General features: G+C 38.1%; 1 protein-coding gene across 3 annotated transcripts; it reads right to left on the reverse strand.

Annotated features, from left to right (window-relative positions):
• Window positions 1–7,611: 7,611 nt before the first annotated feature.
• LOC144059147 (putative carboxypeptidase X1) lies at window positions 7,612–24,984 on the reverse strand. Of its 3 annotated transcripts, none has more exons than XM_077578052.1 (15): window positions 23,975–24,984; window positions 23,163–23,300; window positions 21,351–21,460; window positions 21,149–21,288; window positions 19,386–19,470; window positions 19,140–19,299; window positions 17,579–17,664; window positions 16,825–16,948; window positions 14,318–14,514; window positions 13,163–13,342; window positions 12,891–13,088; window positions 11,369–11,465; window positions 11,150–11,289; window positions 10,169–10,271; window positions 7,612–8,720 (listed from the first exon to the last, which is right to left on the reverse strand). In XM_077578052.1, the coding sequence occupies exons 1-15, from the start codon at window positions 24,204–24,206 to the stop codon at window positions 8,452–8,454; spliced, it is 2,259 nt and encodes a 752-aa protein (XP_077434178.1). In that variant the 5' UTR covers window positions 24,207–24,984; the 3' UTR covers window positions 7,612–8,451. The 3 variants fall into 3 exon arrangements, with proteins under 3 accessions (XP_077434178.1, XP_077434177.1, XP_077434179.1); XM_077578051.1 differs by having other exon boundaries at window positions 12,891–13,106; XM_077578053.1 differs by lacking the exon at window positions 23,163–23,300 and having other exon boundaries at window positions 12,891–13,106.
• Window positions 24,985–25,029: the final 45 nt, after the last annotated feature.

Consider the following 25,029-nt stretch of genomic DNA (forward strand, 5'->3'; position numbering starts at 1 on the left):
TGTTGAAGAGTTCAAATTTCATAAACAAATAATTGTATCATGACCAAATGAAAAGTAACTCATATTAGAACATACCACAAATGTCTTTGTTATAGCAAAAGATGTTATCTGTCGGAGTCATGTGCATACACAATGAACTAAATCACTGGTCATGCAGAAACTCATTCAAATTCATTCAAAGTTCTGAAATTTATATTTTCTGTCACATTCTAGATGAATTATAACATCACTAAATATCACAAATATTGTTTTCTATTTTCTACTCATTAAAACATTCAACATATTTACAGGAATATACAAGACTTCATTGCTTTGGAATGGGTCTTTCTAGCCTGCTTCTGTGCAGCTTTGATGGTTCTTCTTGAGGCAGCCTTGCTCATTTGGGTGTCCTGTTTCACAGCAAGTTCTGTTCGTTTTGCAGACAACATAGCTGCTTCTGCATCCTTCTCCTCCCTGTACCTTTTGGAGGATGTCCTCAGATTTAGGCAGTTTGGACTGCACAGGATCCATCAGAATGTCTTTCCTGCCAAAATGGCTGACAGAGGTGGTCTTTCTTGCTCTTAGAGCATATTTCACAGTCTGGATAGAACTGTATGTGGCTATGTCCATTCTGCATGCTTTGGGGTTCAGGACATCACCCATGACACTGAAAGCCCCCTCTACTTGCGGCCCATGGAAGCAACTCATGAGAGCCTTCACCATCTTGGCCAAGGTTGGGTATCTTCCAACAGCAAAGACTTGAGCCCACCAACGATCCAGTGCAATTGCCTTCCCCTCTGAGTCCAAAGGTGTTGGCAACTCACTGTCCAACTGGTATTCTCTCACCTCGAGATCATAGTTCCCCAGCTCTGACTCATCAAGGACATTGGTGACCAACGATGACAGCTTCTTCAGTTGGTTTAAAGTTGAGCTGTGTCCTCTGGCAAGTGGGTCAATGGCAGAGGCTGCTTTCAGAAGCTTGCTGTTCATGGGCAACTTTTTCTGAAGGTACAGTCCACATGCCAGATATGCTGCCTTGGCTTTGGCTTTGAACTTGAACACAACTGACGACTTGTTGGAAGAATCCATCAATTTGCTGGTGACACCACCATAGAAAATATCCTTTTTAACATGATTTCACCTGCTCTACACATCTATAACTAAATTCAAAATGATTAAAATATAAAATAAAGAATTAAAAATGTTAACAATGTTAACACCTTCCAGAGTCAGGGATGAGAACTTGCCCCAAATGAAGTAGTTCAAATATCACCCGGTCTCGTTTACGACCTAAATCCAGATGTAGTCCAGATTTTAAACAGTACAACGTACTAATTTTAGAATGTCATTGATCACACGCGCATTAGCGTCGTAAAACAGGTTTAAGGTTTTAGGTTGCCATGTTTGTTTTCTTTCAGGTTTTTTTTGTGTCTTAAAAATAATGTTATAAGCCGATAAAGCCAAATAACCAATTATAATTACTTTTATTTGAAACGTTTCATGTGTTAAATGTGTGCGTATTGCTACGTACATTTGCTTCGCCAATTCCAGATCAGCCATTGACCAAAATAGGTGGCTTCTTTCATTAAACCTGGCAACCCATCACGGCTCGCTAGTCGCTAGCTAAGCTACTTTAGCATCCAAGTCACATTTGTCGTCGATGAAAAGCCGAGCGTCTAGAAAGAGCTCGCAACTAGTATATCTGTAAGTACAATTACAAAAGGATCCTTTTTATAACAAGCGCGTTTATTGGTCAACACAGAGACTTCAGCCTATCGCAAGATCCGTGTCATTTCAGTTACGGAAACACTAAAATGGAATGCTGTAGAGACGAAATCGGATTTTTTACCACTTAAAAAATCTGAAATTTTAAATTTTTATTTTTGGAGATAAAAAAAGCGGAATTCCGCGAATTAGCGGAAAAATCACATCCCTGTTGATATCAATATTGAGTTTGTACAATTTGGCTAAAAGTGGCACTTGTGGCCGCCTGTCAGCAGATGTTTGTCTCTGGTGGTTGGCTTTTTTGGAAGACATTTTGGTATCATACAACAAAAACCCTGCCATTTTGTCTCACATGTACTGTACCTGCTCTTGTGGATCTCCCGGAGCTAGAGGGGACAATGGCTGGGGATGGGAAGCGAAAATAGGGACCAGTTGCAAGCAGCTCACGCTTGAGCAGTTTTTTCAAAGACGAAAAGCATTGACCAGTGCTAAAGAGCACATTGATGACGATGATGATCATTATCAATGATGGTGACTCCGAGGTTGACGAAGTTGGAAGCGCTGACGCGGCGGCTATGACGACATAATAAAGGTTCACGGGCTAGCGATGCTAACAAGGGAAAAACCGAAACCCTAACCGAAAAACTAACCCGAGTCCAATGCATATTCATCGGAGTAGTGGGTACAGTCTGCTACTTGCTATTGCCCGGAAAAAAAGGCCGTCAAGAAAGTGTAACGTCTGCACGCGAAACGGACAATCGAAGTGAAACTAATCTGTTGTAGTGATGGGAATTCCGGCTCTTTTCAGGGAACCGGCTCTTTTGGTTCGGCTCACTAAAAAGAGCCGTCTCTTTCGGCTCCCAAATGGCTCTTTAGATTTTTTGTCGCTTAAATAAATAAATAAATAAATAAACAATTTAAAACTATGCGCAATATGAATTACTAATGTGAAAAAATGCACTATATCAAATGTTTGTTGTATAAAATACACTTTTATTTATAAACTCGACTATAAACTCAAATAGAAAGTGCAAACAAATTAGATAGTGCAAAACAAACATTTAACTATTTACAAATGAACTTAAATAAGGTTTAACAATAACAATTTTCAAGTGAAACAACAGACAAACAGAATCGCACAGCAAAATATAAATTAAAATGTGTAAAATAAAAATAAAATAAAAAATCTGCATCCAGAAAACAGTGTTCTTCAGTCAGTTGACTGATCTTTCAAGGTCCACAGAAAATGTTGTGTTTGGACTATGGAAACACACATACTACCAAATGAAAGATTGAACTCTCATCTTTCATCAGAAAAAAAAATTCGCTTCTACCTTATTCCGTTTTTCAGTAATCAACAATAGAAAATGGTTAGTTTCACCGAAATGCTCTGTTTTGAAACAAAAAGCGGAGAAAAAGAGCTTTTTGTGAAACGATGTTATTTCATGCACTCTAGTGAATTGTACACTTCTTTTTGTCCATGAATGATGCCACAAACACCTAAATAGTGCTTTACTTTTGTAAAACGCTATCACCAACAATGAAAAAGTGTTTTTTGGTTGCAAAATACGTTTATTTCCATTCAACAGTGTAACAATTTGACAAAACAATTTCGCAAACTATTTACAAATGTGTGCAACTGTGGTACTATTTACAATTATGTTTTAAATACAGTTTTTCTTTTTGTAACGCTCCCATGCGTGCAAGGAGACGCAGCAGGATTTGCACAACAGATTAGTTTCACTTGCGATGGCTCCTTTCGCGTGCAGACGTTACACTTTCTTGACGGCCTTTTTTCTGGGGAATAGCAAGTAGCAGACTGTACCCACTCCTCCGATGAATATGCATTGGACTCGGGGCACTCTTCATCGTCCGATTGAACGTCCGCCTGAGCGTGCTCGGTTGTGCTCCGCGTTTTCCGGTGTTAGCATCGCTAGCCGGTGAACCTTAAAGACGTCGTCATAGCCGCCGCGTCAGCGCTTGCAACTTCAGCGTCAACCTCGGAGTCACCATCATCATCATCGATGATGATCATCGTCGTCATCAATGTGCTCTTTAGCGTTGGTCGATGCCTTTCGTCTTTGAAAAAAATTCCCAAGTGTGAGCTGCTTGCAACCGGTCGCCATTGTTCGCTTCCTCAGCCATCTAGCTCCGCCTCACGTCTTCTACTGCCGCGTCAATGCTTCCAACCTCGGAGTCACCATCATCATCCTCGATGATGATCATCATCATCGATGATGATCATCGTCGTCATCAATGTGCTCTTTAGCGTTGGTCGATGCTTTTCGTCTTTGAAAAAAACTGCTCCAGCGTGAGCTGCTTGCAACCGGTCGCCATGTTCTCTTCCCTTCCCCAGCCATTGTCCCCTCTAGCTCCGCCTCACGTCTTCTACTGACGCCTACCCAATCTTGTCAAAAGAGAGTCATTGCTGCCATCTAGGGGCCAAAAATAGTCATTAGGCTAACTAGATCTGCTTGAAACTTTCACCACAGCTGGTCAAGGCTTTCCTCCACCCGTTTCAAAAAAAAAATAAAAAAAATTGGATGACGTCTTTTAACGTCATTGGCGGCCCTCCGTAGGTTTTTACTTGACGTCTTTTAACGTCCATGGCAGTCAAAGAGTTAATATCTGTCCTGCTTTTGAGAAGATTCTTTCAGATGGGACTGAAGTGGCAACAATGCACAGTCTCCGTGCCATGACATGTGCAAGTCGTGGGTAAATGGAAGACTTGGTCTCCCACTAGCTCAGTGGGTCTGCACTTCTCTGGAGAAGGGGCTCCTCAAGGTAGGATCTCACTTCCAGAATTGAATCAGTTGAAGGATTCCTTCTTGTAGTGTCTCCACTTGCCCGTTCTTCAAAGAACCTCCAAACAGCAGATGCTTGTGGCTCCTCTTGTTCATGCTCTGCCCCTTCTCCCTCTTGACCCTCTGGCAGTGAAGCTGGCTGGCTGGATCTTGCTGCGGCTGCAGTTACTCTCTGAAGAGCTTCATCAACCGCTCTGTTGTCATTAAAGGCCAGCTTCTTGAATCTGGGGTCAAGAATGGTGGATTCTGAGAGAACAGTGTTGTATTCAATTCGGTGGAACTTTCTGTCCATGTTTGCACAGAGAGCAGCCACTAACTCCGTCACTTTCCTTGTGGTTATTCTGGTCTGGTGTTCAGCTGTCACTCTCTGCAGACCTCTGCACATGATTAACACTTTGGAGGCTGTAATATAGCTGAAAAAGAGTAAACAATAAGTGTTAAAATTATGCTTTATTTTATTTAGCATATATTATTACTTCTGGTAATGTCTAATCCGCGTTTTATACCAATAATGCAACAACAGCTAATAATAAAAACAACAATAATAATAATGTAATAACTTTTGTACACTGTACCTGTCTGCACCGATCTCCACAGTGACCTGCTCAAATGGCTCCAGAACAGTGCATGCCTCCTGCAGTACCTCCCATTCCTCTTGGCTCAGAGAATCAACTGATGCATTCATAACAGCAAGGGTAGAGATGACTGCATCCTTGGACTCCAGAATCCATCCATCCATCCATTTTCTTGACCGCTTCTCCTCACAAGGGTCGCGGGGGTGCTGGAGCCTATCCCAGCTGGCTTCGGGCAGTAGGCGGGGTACACCCTGAACTGGTTGCCAGCCAATCGCAGGGCACACAGAGACGAACAACCATTCTCACAATCACACCTATGGACAATTTGGAGTATTCAATTAACCTGCCATGCATGTCTTTGGAATGTGGGAGGAAACCGGAGTACCCGGTGAAAACCCACGCAAGCACGGGGAGAACATGCAAACTCCACCCAGGAAGGCCGAAGCCCAGACTCGATCTCACGTCCTCTGCACTGGGAGGCCGACGTGCTAACCAGTCAGCCACCGTGCTACCACTCCAGAATCCGTTTTATCATATAAAAGGTGGAGTTCCACCTTGTGACACAGTCTTGTTTGAGCTTCAGCTCAGGCATGCCCATCTGTTGTTGGGTAGATTTGAGCTTGTGTGTGCCTGTTGTGCTCCTGTGGAAAAACTCCACTATCGCCTTCACTTTGTCCACAGCAGGCTTCATCACCTTCAGAGCATCTCTTACAATCAGGTTGATTGTGTGCGCAAGACGTGGGTGGTGGGTCCATTTAAGGGTTTTAATTGCTTTGGTTATGTTAGCTGCATTGTTACTAACACAGCAAACCACTTTGTTGTCCACGCCCCACTCAGTCTTTTGCCACTTTGAGCAGCTCCTCAGCCAAGTTGTCAGAAGTGTGTCTCTCACTGAACTCAAAACAATCCAGAAGACAGGACACCATTTTGAAACTTTCAACAAAGTCACATGTAACTGGCAAGTAGGATGTGGTGGTTCTGGAAGTCCAGCTGTCCGTTGTGAGACAAACTGCTGTGGCTTTTTTAACCCGCTCTTGCAGTGAAGCACGTTCTCTGTCATACAGCCCCGGGATGATTTTTTTGGGAGAGTGTTTTCCTACTTGGAAGTGCATACATTGGATTGAGTGAATGAATAAACCTTCTAAATCCTTTGTCCTCCACAACTGAAAATGGTTGGAAATCACATGCAATCATTTTGGCCAGTTCTTCATCAATTGCCGTCTGTCTTGCTGGAGTCATTGACTTTTGCAAAAATTGGCCCAGAGAGCTCTGGGTTGTAATTTTCCGTTGTTGTGGTGGTGCACTGGATGATGCTGAAGACACTGCAGCCGCAGCAGCAACAATTGCAGTAGCACCTTCATTATCAGGTTCATTTATTTGCCTTTTTTCCTCCAATTGAACTAAAGGATGCGTAGTTCTCATGTGCCGGTGTAAATTGTTTGTAGAGCCTCAACGATAAGAAATTTTAGTTTTGCAGACACTCTGCCTTAGTTTTGTCAGTTGTTATATTGAAATGTGTCCATATATTGCTGCGTTTTCTCTTGTCACTCATTTTTGAACTGTTAAAAAAACAGTTACCTTTCCGTAGCGCTCTCCTCCTCTCTCGTCTCCCTCCCGTTCGCGTTTGAGTGTGTGACTGTGTGAGTGACTGCTTGCAGCGTGCTGTCGTGTGCCCCTCCCCCCTCTGCTGCTCACCGCTGAGCGCAGACACAGAGGCGTCACACACACACTCACCAATCAAATGCGGCTTTAGAGAGAAAAAAAAAGAGCGAGAAAAAAAAAAGCGTCTCCCAGTAGTCAGGAGCCGGGTCCCATCGTTCACGTCAAAGATCCGGCTCTCAGAGCCGGTTCGTTCGCGACCGACACATCACTAATCTGTTGTGCAAATCCTGCTCCGTCTCCTTGCACGCAGGGCAGTGTTACAAAAAGAAAAACTGTATTTGAAACATCCACATAATTGTAAATAGTACCACAGTTGCACACATTTGTAAATAGTTTGCGAAATTGTTTTGTCAAATTGTTTCACTGTTGAATGGAAATAAACATATTTTTGCTATGAAAAAACACTTTTTCATTGTTGGTGGTAGTGTTTTAAAGAGGTAAAGCACTGTTTAGGTGTTTGTGGCATCATTCATGGACAAAAAGAAGTGTACAATTCACTAGAGTGCATGAAATAACATCGTTTCACAAAAAGCTTGTTTTCTCCATTTTTTGTTTCAAAAGAGAGCATCTCGGTGAAACTAACCATTTTCTATTGTTGATTACTGAAAAACGGAATAAGGTAGAAACAAACTTTTTTTCTGATAAAAAAGATGAGAGTTCAATCTTTCATTTGGTAGTATGTGTGTTTCCATAGTCCAAACACAACATTTTCTGTGGACCTTGAAAGATCAATCAAAATGCTTAAATCGGCTGGCACTGGCGACAACCCGTTTCTGAAAACGTCTGGCAGTGAAAGAGTTAAACACTACTCAGAATAAGAGTGGGAAATGGGATTTTGTATGAAAGTTCAGAGATTTCCAGAAATGCAGACTTCTATTTCTATTTAATCAAAATAAGATTAAGATATAAGAAATACAATTTGCAAACATCTTTACAAAAGAACAATCAACATTTTTGCCTACTTTCCAACCTGTTTGGAATCAAACGAGTAAACAAAACATAATCAATTTTGTTTGTGCCTTTAACGCACTGTCAATTGGAAATAACGTTCTGTTTTGAATAAAGGGATGGAAATTATGATTATTTAATTAATCCACAAATTATTAAAAAATAACTGTTAGTTGCAGTCTATATAGACATAAAAATGTCAAATGGAAAAATTGTTGTCATTTTTATGTATGGATAAAACTGGAAATAGCATCTTTAAACTATTTTTATGAAATTTTTCTTCTTTAAAAAAATAATCAAATAGAATTGAATATACTGTACATATATATAGTTTTTTTTAATTATTATTATTATGTTCACTTTTTGTAATTCACTAAATGACATTTTACGTGTAAAATTAACTTGCTTTCTTCAATTAAAATATTACATTTGTAAAATATTTTTTTGTTTTGAAATTGTAAAGGTCTTTTACCTTATTTTTTTTAATAGATGACATTTTAAATAATATTTATTTTAAATGTACTAATTTATTCAAAAATGTTAAATCAATACCTGATGATTTTTCATTTTTTATCATTAAACACCACTATAAAAACACAAAATAAAAAATAGAGAAATTGTTTCAAAAGAAAAAAAATGCTTGTAGTATTTTCTTTTTTAAACTAAGTTGGTTAAATGTAAAAGAGAAATAAAAACAATGTAAAAATGATTTACTTCCACCGACAGCTCTTCATCCAGAGCGAATGAAGCAGTCACCCTCACATGGTTTTGGCACGTCTGCCGGCCAGCCGCAGCTTGCGCAGTCGACGCAGGCGCAGACGCTTTTCTCTGGCGAGCTGGCTGCTTTTGTCCAGTTTTGTCTCCTTGAGCCTCGGCCGGGGCTCCTTGCCCAGGCGGAAGTCGCAGACGGTGGGGAAGTAATCGTACATCACCGTACAGAAGCGTGAGGACGGCAGGTAGCCGGCGGCACTGGCCGTCACGCGGTACTCGCCGGGGTTCAGCAGGCGCCAGTAGTCACCGGCGGCGGCTGCATGGGAACAGCAAAAATGGAAGCGAGTGGGAAAAGGACCGTCCCCGTGGCTGTGGTTCTCAACTGTCCTCAATCCACTTTTATAGCAGTTAAGCTTTGAGCATTTGCACAACCATGAGCCCGTGTTATAAAAATGACTGTATTCAGTAGTTCAATTATTCAACACAAACAAACCACCTTCACATGAGGAGTCATCAGTCATATTCACGGCAAAGTAGACTGCACGTAGCCACCAAAAAACAGGACATTTCTTCTACTGATGAAACAAACGCCATCCAATGAAAACTAACAACACCAAGATTCCACCAGGGGGCGCTAAAGTAATTGGTATAAGTACAAAACTGCAATTAGCCAGGGTGCGCATACCAAAAATTCTTCTATCTTCTGATCTTATTGAATTAAAATTTGTAATGTGGCACTTCAACATACTTCCGTGACTCCCATTACTATTAAAAATGATTTTTGGTGGCATTTTAGGGCATTTCAGAAAGAGCACAAAAAAGATCAAATCGAGGAAATTTTCAGCGACTATCTTCCAAGAGGTTCCACAATCCACAGTAAAAAAACACTTAGTGCTGGTAAGCTTGTCAATCGCAAACTGTGAATAGGCGTGTGTTCACTTCATCATCATATTTAGGGTTTTTATAGTTTGGGAATTTTTCATTTTAGTTTATTTTGTTTTTTAAATTTTGTTAGTTTTAATTAGTTTTCAAGGTGGTTCTGTTAGTTTTTATTAGTTTTAGTTATTTCATAAATACTTAGTTGTAGTTTAAAAAAAAAATTATATTACTTGTGCGCAATATTTAAAAACCACCATGGGAGTGATGTCATCTGAAGGTGCTTTTCTATCGGTTGCTGTTAGATGACGTCACTTTTGTGTGACACACTTTCAAATGTCCTTATTCCGGTTAATATCAAAATAAATTGACTTAAAATCACATTTAAAAGCATCCCCCAAAGGCTCATGCATTAAATTAATTACCAAAGACTAAAACAAAGGACAATTTTGCTATAATTATAGTTAGTTTTGTAAACATAAAATGTAGTTTCAGTTAGTTTTTGTTTTTTTAAAAACATTTACGTTTTTATTTTATTTCGTTAACAAAATTGTTTTTTGAATTTTAGTTTTAGTTTTTTTCCGTTAGTTTTAATTAACTAAAATAACCTTGGTGTTTAGTCATTTTAGCATACAAACCTTTTGTGACTTTTTTTTTTTAAATATAAAATTCGGGCCTTGGCTGAATAAAGGTTGTGAAAAGGCTGCTCTAACCTACAGTAAATATAACGCTAATGTGCATTAAATAAAAAAAACAAGTAGGTCACAATGCAATGAAAAATGTCAATGAAAATTCTGAACTCTCCATCCGTGACTGACCAGTTGACTATCATTGCCCTCGAACCCGTGTCAAAAACCTTTGCTGTGCACATGATTAAATTGACAGTACCTGAACGGATGTGATGGTCGATGTCTTCTACTTGAATGACGGCATCGGAGATTCCCGCCTCCGTGTCTTTGTCCCGGACCACACCTTTGATGCCCCGGTGTACCTGGAACATGTCAACTATTATGTATTATTCACGTAACAGGACAAGGACATTTTTGACTTTGTGGATTATTTGTCATCATTCTGTTCACTTCTATCGTGCGAGGTAGCAGATATCACCAACAGCTCACATTAATCAATCATGTAACACATGCATGTGCCCATATTGTGGACTTTTTTTGTATTTTGTGGATGATTTCATTTTCTAGTCATTCTGTATTTTTCAATTGTGCAAAGTGGTTGTTATCATGAATAATAAGAGAGAGGAGCATGTCCCATGAATCACGTAACACGTACATGTGTCCATGTCGTTTTTATTTTGTGGATTATTTCTCATCAATCTTTTCATTTCTGTTGGGCATGTTGGCGGTTGTCACGAATAACTGGCAACAATTGTGGTCATAATATGCATGTGGATTACTTTGAGGTGTTTTGTTTTTTATATTGTGCATGGTGGCGGTTGTCATGAATAATGGCCAAGACTATGGCATTACAGTAATACCAAAAATATAAAATGTGTCTCCTTTTCAGATTACTTCAGGAACAATGGGCGAGAGGTGTAGTCTCATTGACCATATACTGTATGCCCATGCTGTGGACTTTTTTGACTTTACAGATTATTCCTGCAAAAGGAGCCATTGCATTCATTTTGTGATCTTTACATTGATCGTACTTGCCAAAGCATATCATGTACTTTTTTTTTACTTTGTGTATTATTTCTCATCATTGGATTATTTCTTATTATGTTTGTATTGCGCAAGGTGTCACTTATCACAAATATTTGGCTAGAGGAGCGATTGCACGAACTGTGTAACGTGGCAGAGCGTACTGTGGACACTTTTCTTTTTTTTTTACTTTGTGGATGAAGCTACGCTCGGGCACCTGCTCCATGTAGACCAGCAGAGATTCTCGGTTGTTCTCCCACTCAATGGGAAGCTCGCTGGCGTGCGGGAACTTGTCGCAGGACAACTCCACTGTCACCTCGAAGCAATTTGTGTGCAGGTAGCTGAAGTCGTTCATGCCTACACACACACACACACACGCACACACATAATAATAACATGTGTGCGGTATTGCTAAAAATAGAGTTCTTGTTCTTACTTCCAGGCACGTTGTGCCAGTCAGCACCGTTGATGATGTTGTTGTAGCGGATGAAGTCCTTGTTGTGGCAGGGCCGTCGGTCCGGGTTGGACATCACCTGCAACGTTCCAGAGTCAAGAGGTTTGGCTTTGTTGGCCACCACCAGCAGGGGGTGGAATTCATTCAGGCCTGACTAGTCAGCTGCCAATAAGAGTTGCTGCAGCAAGCAAAACAGGAAATAAAAAGGAAGCAAACAAATAAAGTGTAGGGCAATGGAGACGTCATTGACTTGCTCAAAACGGCTATCAGAAGGTGCATTTAATTCAGGCCACACTGGTCAGTTGCCAAAATGGGATGCCATAAAAATCAAAACAGAAAGCGAACAAATAAGTGTCGGGTAATGAAGGCATCATTTCCTTGTTGGCAACAACACACAGCGAGAGAGAGCATAATTTATTAAAGGGGAAGTCAACATTAAACATTTCTTGACAATAATATATGTAATCACACTAGTGTAAACATGAAATTCTAATTAATATTACATTTGTGGAATATGAGTTGAAACAAAATCCTGTCGTTCTTACCCACCTCAGGGGGCGGCCATTTTGCCACTTGCTGTCAACTGAAGATGACATCAATTTTGCTTAGGGCTCAGGCAACGACCAATCATAGCTCACCTGTTTTCTGAAGGTGCGCTGTGATTGGTGGTTACCTGAGACCTGAGCAGCTGTGATGTCATTTTCAGTCGACAGCAAGTGGCAAAATGGCCAGCTTCTGATATTGATAAAAATGGCTGGATTTTGCTGTTTAACTCATATTTCACTAACGCAATATTAACCAAAATACCGTATTTAGACTAGTGGGGCTTCATAGAACATATTATTGTCAATAAAATTTTTTTAGGGTTGACTTCCTCTTTAAGGCACAACTAGTTAGCTGCCATAACAGGTTGCTATATTAATCAAACTAAAGTAAAACAAGCAAATCACGGGGGGCAATGGTGGCATTATTTTCTTATTGGCAACTAGCCAGTAGAGGGCACAATTTATTTAGGCCCACAGCTCCCAAACAGGGTTGCAGAAAAAAAAAATCTAAATAGGAATTAACAAGGGATATTAAGAAAATCAAGTGTGGGCAAAATTGTTGTAATTCACTTCTTGGTAACTCAAGAAGCCATGTTGTACACAGTCTGCTATTTTGGTGTAAAGCGGCCATTTTAGGAATAATTTTGATTCACCAAATTCGAAAGCCAATTTCCACTTACCAACATGAACATTTGTAGTCATGTCTAACATCATGAGTAGACACACAAAAAAGTTTTAAGGAGCAATACTTTAAAAGACACAGTAAGTTGGCCATTTTTGTTTGAAGTAGCCATTTTGGTTTCATTTTGGCCTTTTCGAGGGGTCCTCCAAAAATGAACTTATCCAAGCCAGTTTCCCTTGTAAACATGAAATTTGGTGGGCATAAAAGTAGACCCGCAGAAAAAGTCTCAAGAAGTCATGCTTGAAAAGTAGTCTGCCATTTTGGTCCGAAGAGTCACCTGATTGGTGCTGGCGTAGGCGGCGGCCAGCCATCGAAAGAAGCTGTCGTCCGGGGTGGGCGTGTGCTCTCGCGGCGCCCAGTCGCGGGTCATGTCAAACGGGTACGTGACCACCAGCTCTCCGCCGTGAAGGTTGGCGCCAAGCACGAACGGGATCTTGCGCATCCAGCTGATGACGGCTCTGGTCTCGGACGCCACCTGCCGGGCGGACGGAAACTGAAAGGAGGCGAGATGATGGCGAGGAGGAGGAAGGGCGGAAAAGAAGTACGTACGAAGGCATCCTCCGAAGTGTACTGCTCGGGGATTGGGAAGTAATGGTTGATGAGTTTGGAACGGTTGGTCTCCAGCTCTAAGGCGGTCCACATGACTGAGTTGAGGTCGGCGAAGTTGTGGTTCATATCGATGCCTTCGTAGCTGTATCGGCCTAAAGTCCACCCGGACAATTCTGAGCCCTGCAGAAAAACACTCCATCATCATGGTGGGCAACGTACAGCCATTTACATTAGCAAGATTTCAATGATATTTGTTGCATCAATTTGGCTTTTAAAATTAAAACATTTTGAAAGGTAACTTTTTTTTCTCTGAAAATTTTAGTTTATTTTCATAACAGTATGACATTTTACTTGAAAAAAAAACCCTTTTTTAATGTTTTGAAATTAAGATTTGTTTTCTCTTGAAAAAAAAAAAGACTTTATTCTCGTAGTACTTTGGGGAAAAATACTAATTTGTTCTTATAAGATTAAGTTTTATCTCGAAAAATACATTTTAATTCTTGCAAAGTTTTGATTACTATTGTAAATTTTCTACATTTTTCCTCAAAAGTTTGATTTTATCTTCCAAACAATATGGCATTTTCTTCTTGAAAACCTTAAACTTAATTTAATACTTCACTTTTATTATATTATTATTATTTTATTTATAGATTGACAGTTTTTCCCAAGAAAATACAACTTCTGTCTTGTGAGATTAGGATGTTTTTTATTTAAAAAAAAATATAACATAATTCTTGAAAAATTGCAGCCTATTTTTCACCTTTTTTTTCTCAGAAAAATGTGATTTTATTCTTGCAACATCACTTTTTTCTTGACAAAATAAAGGTTTTATTCTTGTAATATATATTTTTTTCAACTATAAGATTATAATTTTGTTTATGTAAAAATGTAACTTTATTCTTGTAAAGTTATTACTTTTTTCTTGAATAAATATGCTTTTAATATAGTAAGGCTAAATTTTATATTGACAGGAAAACACAGCTTAAATACTCTCACAAAAAAAACGCACGCATTTGTTTTAGTAAGATTACATGTCCTCAGAAAAACATCACTTTAACCATATAATTCCTCATAATATATATTTTTTTAAAACAGTCCAAAATCCAAATAGAGTATTCTGGTAAAATGACATTTAACAGGTGAGAAGGTACAAACCTTTTTGAAGGCCATTTCATATCCGTCGGGGTTCATTGAGGGCAGCAGGTGGATGCGAGTGTCTTGGACCAAGCGGACGATGCGCTGGTTTCCGCGTTTGTACTCGCGACACATGAACTGCATCAGGTTGAGAAGGAGCTCGCGACCCAGGGCTTCGTTCCCGTGCATCCCCGCCACGTAACGGAACTCCGGTTCTCCTGCCACAAACACACAAAGCAGTGGAGAATTCACACATCATTCTCTTGACATTACAACTTGAATATTTTAACCAAGCACCTTTTTTCTCAAAAATGTCAAAATAGTACTACTTATTTGGCGTAATATTCCACCATCACCATTGGATATTTTGACAGTGCTAATGATAGAGAACGTATCATCTCTAAATTTATGCTAACACTTGAAAGGCCCAGTCAAATGAGTCTCCATTTAAAGCTGCCATTTTACAGGCTCTCTGCGTGAAAGAGGCCTCGTGTCATCCACGTATATGCGTGTTAGTGTATGTTTGTCAAATAGTCAAGTATGGAATGCCTTTTCCACGCGACAGTGTCAAATATTCCCACAGGAGGACCAACGTTCCGCAATAATCTCCATGTGTGGAAGTCTTGTTGCACTCAGTCATAAAAAATAAATAAAAATATTTGGATGCACATTCCCATGATAAGGCGGGAAATGGTTTGGCATGGGGGCGGAAGCCGAGGAGGCCAAAGATAACATTTGTACAAGTGGAGAGCAAACCGGACAAAATTTCACACAGAGGCGACCTGTTTGGACGTGTGGTGTAGAAGACACACAGGGGACTGTAAGAGAGCATTACCACAATATAAAGTGGCTCCTGTCTCTCATCACAGACCTTCAAATGCATCAGGGGCACCTTCAGATGCAGGTTCCATCATCATGCAATACACAGGAAGTCCATAAAATTGGAAATCATGGAAATACAACAAATCCATTAAGTTTTTTTCCTCCCAAAAAATACAATAGTCTCATTCGATTTCTTCTCATTAATCTTTTTTTTTATATATACAAAATGTTTTATATGGTATAACTATGACTTAAAAAAATAAAATAAAACTTTCATCTTGTAAATTCAGACTTTTATATGGTATAACTATGACTTAAAAAAATAAAATAAAACTTTCATCTTGTAAATTCAGACTTTTTTCTAAAAACAACAACAAAAACTACAGTAATTTCTGGACTACAAGGCGCACGTGACTATAAAACGTGCTAGCTAAATTTGGGGAATATTCGAGTTTGTTACACATTTAAGATGTACCAGACTGCAAGCCGCAGGTGTTTTAATGTTCCTGCTATTTTCCTTTCCATAAAGAGGGAAAAAATTGTCTCGCTCTCCTACTGTATTTGAGCTCACTTGGTTTGTTTTGCTCTGCCTGACGCTTTAGCGCTTCCTTTATAGTGCGCCCCCTTGTGATCTGATGGATAAGCCGCACTTTTGTATTAGCCGCAGGTTTGATTGCAAGTGAAAAAATTAGCGCCTCAGTCCAGAAATTACTGTAAATCAGTAAGATAATTTTTTCTCCAAAAAAAAAAAAGTGTCACAAAACATTTTAGTACAATTTTAATCTCATTCAATTGTGATTTATTTCTAAAACAAATATGGCTTAAATCTTGTACCTTTTTTTTTTTTGGTACAATTTGACGTTTTTAATACAATTCTAATCTCAAATTATGACTTTTTTTTTGGGGGGGGGGGATACAATTAACATTATGATGTCTTTTCTTTAAAAAAAAAACAACTTTCGGACGAATTATGTTTTTTTTTCCTACTCCACTGTTGACTTTTTCTTGTAAAATGATCAAGTTTTCAAAGGTCTTTTTAGACTTGTAAGATTCCATCATTTTTCTAAAATAACAAACTTTAATCTTGTAAAACTACAATTTGCTCTTAATTATAGTAAAACAATATTTTCATTAAAAAAAACTAACTAACTGAATTTTGGGGAAAAAAAACATTTTTTGTATTGAAATATAAGCAATTTTTCTCATAAAATGACATTTTTCTTTGGGCATCACGGGTGCCTTCCTGGGTACCTTTAATTGCCATTTCCATCATCATGCAATATTTTCATAACATGATAACCATTTCCTTGAAAAAACATCTTCATCCTTGTGCAAAGTCATTTGACAGAATTTTTTTTCACGGAAAAATATTTAAATGCACAACTTTTTTTCATGACAAAATACAACTTCAATCTCGCAAGGTTCAGACTTCCTTGACTTTGTTGAGGGGGGGCTATTGGTATTTTTTTTTCTTCTTTTTCTATTTTTAAACAAAATGTTCATTAGATAAAAAAAATTATTGGACAATATTTTTTCAAATTTCTCGTGAGATGAGAACTCTTTCTGAAAAAACAAAAATATTTAGAATGACTCCACGTGTATAAATTTCACTTAAAAGCTTGCGTTTGTGGAGTCTCATTTGAAATGTTGAAATTTCAGGATGTATTCTGACCTGATTGCTAAGATAGCCGTCAAGTAGCGCTCACCCAGTTCATGTGTTCCCGGGTTGTCCGAGATCTCCATGACGAGCAGCTGTAGCCCGGTGTAGCTCTTCCCGATGCTGTACATGCGGGTGATGTCGGGGCACGCCTCATTCACCGCCTTCATCAACTGCAAACACCAAAAAGCATCACATGCGTCTGTCAATTGAAGAAAAGAACAAGAAGAAAATCTTCCAAAATCTTGTAAAATGAGGACTTTAGAAAAAAAATACAATAAAAATATGAACAGTTCCAAATAGCAGTCACCCCATACATCACCAGTTACTTTATAAGAGGGCGTGGACACGTATACAAGCCCATTATAGTAGTTGTTCATTATTACTTGCCCTCTCTTAAAGCTGTTTTTTGTTGAGTTACATTAATGAAGAAACATATTTTAAAATGATTGAATTGGTCTCATTTTTTAATATCACAAAAATAGATTATTTGAATAGGAGTGTTTAGACTTTTTATATCCACTGCATTATAAAGTAGGAAAATTAATAAATGTTTTTTTTAGTTTGTCTAATAATTCCTGGAAAGTGTTCGGTTGTACTGTAGTATTAAATTGGAGTTGAAATCATCTTGTTTGTCTTTGGTCTGATCTCAGGAGCCAGGCCAGTAAAGCGTGAATGTTTGCCTTTGTGACCGCCGCTCGTGCGCCGCTGCACTAAAACATCTCACAATATTTGTTTTGTGGTGGGGGCGGCAACAGGAGCGTGTTGTGGCACCGCCTCCCGCCCCCTTCCTCTCTCTTCACCTTCCTCATCTCTTTATAGTTGTGGTGCCTGAAGTCCAGTTTGTCCCGGGTGACTTCCGTCTGCCACGGGTACGCCACGTTGGGATCTGGAACAGCAGCACAGTGGAGCGCAGAAGTGAAGGGCAAATTCAAGGGTCACAACTGAGTTTTTAAAACTGACAGATGGACCAGTTCAATTAAAAATAAAAATAAATAAAAATACAATTTGTGCATGTAAAATATGTAAAACTTACTAACAATAATTCATTCTCCATATTATTTTTTAATTCAGTTATAATTATGAGTCTATTTAATGCAATAAATTAAGAATATGTAAATGTACACTTTTTATTTTATTGACAAAAATATTAACTAAGCAATTGTTTAATAGAATGAAAACACAATGTTAACGTGTATGTAAAGTGGCTTATTTTAGTTGCAATAAATTAATTAAATGATTCGCTAACCTGGTGTAAAATTGTTTATTTGATAATACTTTATTCTTAGCAATTATTTCGTTAAAAAAACATGACAAACTGTTTATTTACTAATTACTAATACTATTTATTTCATTATTAAAAACATTTTTACAACTTATTTAATAAAATTCTAAAAAATGTTGTTGTTTTTTTTACAAACATTTTAAATCTCATATTTGAAATAAAATAATTAACAAAATTTAATAAAATGAATAGGCTCTTTGTAAAAATAGCTCATTTGACTATTTTTTATTTTATAATTTACAATAATGAATTAAATGAAAATGTTATGGGTACAATTGTTTATTTTTCATTTGATTTATTCACGTTACTTACTAATATAAACAAAATATGTTAAATAACAAAGCAAAAAGGTTTATTTTACTAATATTTTCATTTTCTTTCACAATAAATTACTGACTTACTAGAAAATACTATTATTTAAAGAAATCAAACTGAAGTGTACAAATAAAACTTTTTATTTTGTATTTTATTTTATTATTTTCAGTAATTATAATGACATTTATTCAGTCTATAATATTGTTTCATTGTTATAAAAGTATTCATTTGTTTTTATGAAAGCTGTCAAACATTTACATTTTTTAATCAGATTAATCACTTAATATAAAAAAAAAAATCCCGCCAAATTTGAAGAGCACCGGTTATGTGTTGATTCTGATTTAATGTTGTGAGGATGTCTTCAACATTTTTGGATCCACTGCACATGCTCATCCTCCTCTTTTTCTAATCAGTTAATTGTTGGCACAATTTAAAATGGGGAAAAAATGACCCCGATATTTTGACATGAACAAATATTCTAAATGTGATACGCAAACATCTATTAAATGTTTTACTTTAATGCATGTAATTATATTTATTGCTCAAACACAACCTGTGCTACCTTAAACGTAGCCGTCCACGGTCACGCTAAAGGATAATCTATGGTCAAAATGAATAGTGTGATTAATCTGCGTTAATTCATGATTAATGCGATATTTTTTTGTGATTAATTAATCAGTTAATGCTTTAACTTTGACAGCACTAGTTTTTATGTTTTATCATTTTTTATAGTATTACTTCCAATAAGCAAATAAGTAGAGTACCCGGCAGCGTGCATCCCAGCACCTCAGCCCTGAGGCAGATGTCTCCCTGCGTCCCATTCTCGTACCACGTCTGAGGGTTGATCCGGATGTAGCGTGCCACCGTGGATGTGTTGAAGACGGCCAGCACCGGCGTCTCCGCGTCACGGTTGCCTTGGAAAACCTGCGCGCACACACACACACACATATGGACAGAGATGCGGTGGAGTGGCAACAGGAAAAGACGAGGTGGCGGCGGGAGATACTTACGGCTTCTCGAGTCCCGTTCATGCATGGTGTCCACAGCTGGGAGTCGTTACTGAACTGCACCTTGTACGAGTAAACCACGTCCCAACTGCACAACAAACAAGTCTTATGGTAAAAATGTCTGAAAAACCTCTAAAAAAACTCTAAAAATGTGTTTAAAGGGACAGTGTGTAGAATTGAGTACCTTCTAGTAGTAATAGAATGCAATGACCTAAGTTCGAAGTGCGTGCATCTTGAAGCATGCACACTACAGTGCCTCAGAGAGACCACACTACACAAGTCAACCACCAATTACTGCATTTGTGAAATTTCTCTCCTTTGGGCATCCATAGCAGGAAGAAGCCAGCAAAACATTTCAGCCCCCTGTAAGGCGCGGCGAGGCCTATGTAATATAATTAATTAGCGATTACTAGACCTACGATTATATATAAAAATGTACGTTGATGTGATATAACTTTTTTGTGTGCATATTATTTAAATTAAAAGTTTGTTTTTTAATGAATTAACATTGGAAAATCAAAAAATTCTATACACTTTCCCTTTAATCCAAAAATACTAATTCATTCTCCAAAAATAATTTTTTTCTTGAAATTATTATTTTTTTTAAACTTTGATCTGACTTTTTCCTTATGAAATCAGATTTTATTGCCATATAATGTGGACTTTTTCTTTAAAAAAATTTTTTTACATCATGTATTCATTTTTTTTTTATTCATCTCAAGACTAATGACTTTTTCTTTTAAAAATCTAATTTTATTCACATAAAAAATACTTTTTTTTGGGGGGGAAGGGGGTAAATTACTTTGTCCTGAAACTACATTATCATAAAACTAAGATTATTTTTCTCAAAACATAATAAAAAAACAATGTGAGACGCTGACTTTCTTTAAAAAAAAAAAACATCTTTAATATGGTATGATTAATTTTTTCTTTAAAAAAAAGACACTTTTGATCTTATACAATAACGATTTTCAACAAAAGAAATTATTGATTGATCGATCTCCAATTATAACAACTTTTGTCTTGTAAAAATTGATTTTTGTAACAAAGCAACTCTTGTTCTTGAAATAAACATGACCTCATTGCCATAAGAAAATGAACACAACTTTAATCTTATAAAACTGACTTTTTTTTCTTGAAAAACACTTTCTTATTCATTGTACTGTCATAAAAATATAACTAAAAAGACAACTTTCTCTTAAGATGTCTAAAATTATTCATTTAGGTTTGTAAGATTAGGCATTTTCAAATGTAACTTTAATCTTGTACGATAATTGTGACTGTTTTGAAAATACTTTCTTGAAAAAATACAACTTAATTCTTAAAAATTTATGATATAAAAAATGCAACTTCGATCTCATACACTGACATTTTCCTTTAAGAATAAATGTAAAATCTATTTGTATGCATAACTTTCGTATAAAACAAATTCAAATTCAATCTTATTAGTCTGTGTTGAAAAAAAAACTTGAATCTTGTTGAAACTTATATTTTTTTCTATTGTACGATTACGGGGGACGGGGGGACGGGGGTGGTGGGGGGGGGTTGGGGGGGTCGCAAAAAATAAACATAAAAATTGAAGACTAATCTGGTAAACCTTTCAAGAGAAACAAAGACAAAATGACTTTTCTTCATAAGATTACAACTTCTTGAACAAATATTACTTCATTTGACTGAAGTGCAGTACTGTTTGACAAAAGTGAAAATGTTGACGACTTAGCTAGCTTGTGGAGCTAACTAACTAGTCTTCTTCTCTTAGTCCTGACCTCCAGATGGAACTGCGCCCCTGCAGGATGACGCCGGTGAAGCGCGTTAGTCTCAGGGCGTCCACTTCGAGCCACTGCTTCGTGTTGCGTTCGTGGGCACACCAGGCTCCGTCGTAGATGTCGCCATCCTCGATGCCTGACTAAAAAAAAAAAAAAACACGTGACCGCCGCGTCGTCGTCATTGCGACGTGTTGACGCTCACCTGGATGTTGAGTCGCCCGCGGTGGGGGCCCAAGCCCCGGCGCTTGTAGGACGATGCCCTCAACTGGGTGTCTTTCACCTTGAGGGACTCCAGACCCAGCGGAGGACATTCTGAAGACGATGCCCACGCCGTTTGATTGGCACGGAAGAAAAGTCGCGCAATTAGTTCACACTTTCACACTCATTTCTATTAAACAAGGTGGCAGTTATCACAAATAACAGGCAAGAGGAGTTGTCACGGTATTTATAGGAGAGTACTTTGCACGTGCATTTCAAGTTGGTGTATTTTTTTCTATAGCAAATGAAAATTAGTTTCTTTCAGTGGGGGTTTTTGTTTGTGTCAAACATTACAGCCGAGATTTAAAAATGGTCATCTTGCTCCCTGTGACCTTGTAGTCCTGCAGGATCTGGGAATGGCACTACAATTAGCACTAATACACAGTTAGGCAAAGAAATATTTGCACAGCAAAGAGTCCATTCATGCACCACACAATAGATTTGATTATTCCCTGAGAGTGGTCCTGCAGGAGACTTTGTGTGCGATCAGCGAAGCATGAAGGAAGTAGCAAGCATCACAGAATTCAACATATGGACAAAAGTATTGGGTCAGCTCCAGAAGGTATTATCACATCATATCAAAATATTAACGTGGCGTTAACATGAATGGCCAAATTAGCTTTTAAATGGCCGAATTTCTGTGTCTTTTTGGCCACGTCTTCTTGAAACTTTTTGTTGGGTCTACTACTCATAGACATGTTAAGCACATTTTAAGGTGATAAGTAAAAGTGGCTTCGGGGGGGATTTTTGAATTCTTATAAATGGCCAAATTGACCCTTAAATGGTTGCTTCAAACCAAAAAAGCTGACTGCTGTCTTTTCAGGCAGGACTTTTTTGTGAGTCTACTCGTGATAGATATGTGTACCAAATTTTCTGTTGCTATGCGGAACTGGCTTCGAGGGCTGAATTTTATCATTTGTGTCAATGGCCAAATTGACCATACATATCAAACCAAAATGGTAGCCTTCTTGTGTATTAGGTATAATAACTATGCTAACTAAATTACTATAGTTGAGGGGAATCGTTTTTAGATGCTAAATTTTAGATTTTGCATGAATGGCCAAATTGACCTTAAAATGGCTACATCAAACCAATATGGCCGACTTCCTGTGTCCTTTCTTTTTTTTGTGTGTGTGTGTGTGGGACTATTTATTCATGCTAGAAGAAATGTCTACTACATTTTATGTTGTAGTGAAACTGGATTCGGGGAATCCATTTTCAAATGTGTGTAAATGACCAAATTACCTTAATGCTACAGTGTATATGTTTGTTTTGTTTCACCAAAATAGAACACCTCATGTGTCCTTTAAAACATGGCCACTTACAATTTGGTTATGCGTCAACTAATAAACATGTCTAGCAAACTTCATATTTCTATGTAAAACTGGCTTCAGGGGCTAAATTTCCTGATTTGTGTAAAGGATACTAAAATGTCTGCTTCAAACCAAAATGGCCGACTTGCTGTGTCTTTTCCGGAATGGCTTCTTGCGACTTAGACAAAACTGTAATTCATGATTGGGAGCTGAATTTTGAAAGAAAAAAAAAAGTTTGTGACAAAGCAAGCACGCAATTCCAAAGTTGTAAATTTGACAGCCATTGATGTCCCAATACTTCTGTCCACGGGTCGTAGGTCACGCGACTGATGGGTATACAGCAGTTGTCACATGCACACTTGTCATGCCTCAAACTCCAAAAAAGTTGTCTCTCTTGAGTTTAGTGACAATGTAGCATCAGCGACACACTGCGCCATACGTACGTGTCGCCGTCTCCTTGGCAACAGGCGGGTTGGCTTTGGATTTCTGAACAAATTTTGGCCTCTTGGGGGCAACTTTTAGTTTCTTGAGGACACTTTTGGACTTCTTTGCTATCTTCACGCTCCCGATGGGTTTCCTCTCTACGAAGAGTATGTGGCAAGCATTTGTCAAAAATACTCCAGGGATCAAGAATTACACACATATTTTTTCAGCAAACTATTCTTCAATGACTGCGTTTGTTTTTCCCCAAAACATCAACTGATCAAGATTATCTGGACACAAAAGACTTCTGTAAGTTCACTATGTCGCCAGAAGTAGGCTAATACAGTAATTCTCCCTGCTGGCACACTTGTGCAGGTAATACACTGATGTTTTGTATTTGCATTGTTGACATGCATGTAACCTGGAGAACACTTTTAATAAAGCCTTGAAAACCTATTTATTTTTGTTAGCTATTGGTGACATCTTGTACCCGTGCCGCCATCCGCTACTTTAGCTCACACCCTGTGCATCTCATGGAGGGCATAAGTCTCACCTGCAACCAAGTTACACCCAGAGGTGGTTATTATGTAATTTAGGCCCACTGTGATGTCACAATCTTCCGAAATTCTGAAGAGCTCACTCTCAGACACATTTTCAGATAATTTAAGATTGATTTTGCTATTTAATTTCACACTTGACAGCAGAAAGGCACTCCAGAGACTTAACTAATTCTATACAAGACATTAAGAAGCAAATATATATATATATGTGGATTAAATGACGGCAGACTTGTCACATAATAAAATATACAACAAGTTAAAATCGATTGTACCTAAGTGCAGAGGAATTTCTGGCTCCTTACTCGGAGCTTTCCGACTGGTGGACTTCGGAGCCGGGCTGCTGTCGGCGGGCGCTATTGGAAAGAAGCCCGCCTCGGTGGAGGATCCTTCGGGCCGTGCGGTGCTGGTGTACCTGGCGGCGGCGGAGGCCCTGCAGGAGATGAACACCGGGGAAATACAAAGAAGGAACAAAAGCAGAGACAAGTGCAGACTCAAAGATGGCATCGTGACGTTTCGCCTTTTCTTTTTCTTTTTTTTAAGAAGTTGCCTCTGCGCTGGTTACACATCGTCAAGTTAGCGGAAGCATGTAGTTATTTCCGGTCAATCAAAAAATTAAAAGCTCATTTTGAAGACACTAAAAGAAAAGTTGGGCTGAACCCGGAATAAAAATGTACGATTGACTTGTTAAGCAATCATCAGTTTTCCAACACTTCTTGAAATGCTTCAATCCCCAACTTGCAGATACAATAAGAGCATTGCATTTTGTTATGAAAAGAAATTGAGCGGAAGCAAAATATATATTTTGTACACTCACATAGTACAGTATTCGGTAGACACACTTAAGATTTCTCAAATTATATTTAAAAAAAAAAAAACATTAATTCAACATTTCTCAGAAATCCACAATTTGTCATTGAAACTCTCAAGTTAATCGATATTTACCTGCTTCTTCCACAGTTCTCAACCGTTACTAACTACAATTTAAACTCGTTCAGCTTCTATTCTTAGGTTAATATTGAGCTGTTAGCTGTCTGTATTTCAGCAATTCTAATGAAAAATATTGCAGATTCAGGGCAAGATGTTAAATCTTCATCAATCACTTTTTTTTTAGCAATTTTCCTGCCACAAATGGCAAAAATACGCAATTATTAAGTGCCCAGACAATCAGGTTATTAACTGCCCAAATATATTACAGATGGTGGCAAAGCAATTTATCGATAAAACAAAGTTACGTCCTTATTGAAAAAAGCTTCTCCCCTCAGGTAAACATAATTACTCGGCAACAAGATGCCACCAGGGAGCGCCAAAACAAATATTGGTGCCTTAG

The sequence above is a fragment of the Vanacampus margaritifer genome, chromosome 10 (genome assembly GCF_051991255.1).
Source record: "Vanacampus margaritifer isolate UIUO_Vmar chromosome 10, RoL_Vmar_1.0, whole genome shotgun sequence".
In the NCBI taxonomy this organism is placed as follows: domain Eukaryota; kingdom Metazoa; phylum Chordata; class Actinopteri; order Syngnathiformes; family Syngnathidae; genus Vanacampus; species Vanacampus margaritifer.

Bases quoted from the DNA above. Each gene is read 5' to 3' on its own strand.
- LOC144059147 (XM_077578051.1), bottom strand. From the start codon at position 24,206: ATGCCATCTTTGAGTCTGCACTTGTCTCTGCTTTTGTTCCTTCTTTGT. The intron at 21,289-21,350 runs GTGAGCGTCAAC...TTTTTTTTTTAG, and splicing joins GCGGGCGACTCAACATCCAG to TCAGGCATCGAGGATGGCGA. The intron at 10,272-11,149 runs GTGCCCGAGCGT...GACATGTTCCAG, and splicing joins TGCTGGTCTACATGGAGCAG to GTACACCGGGGCATCAAAGG.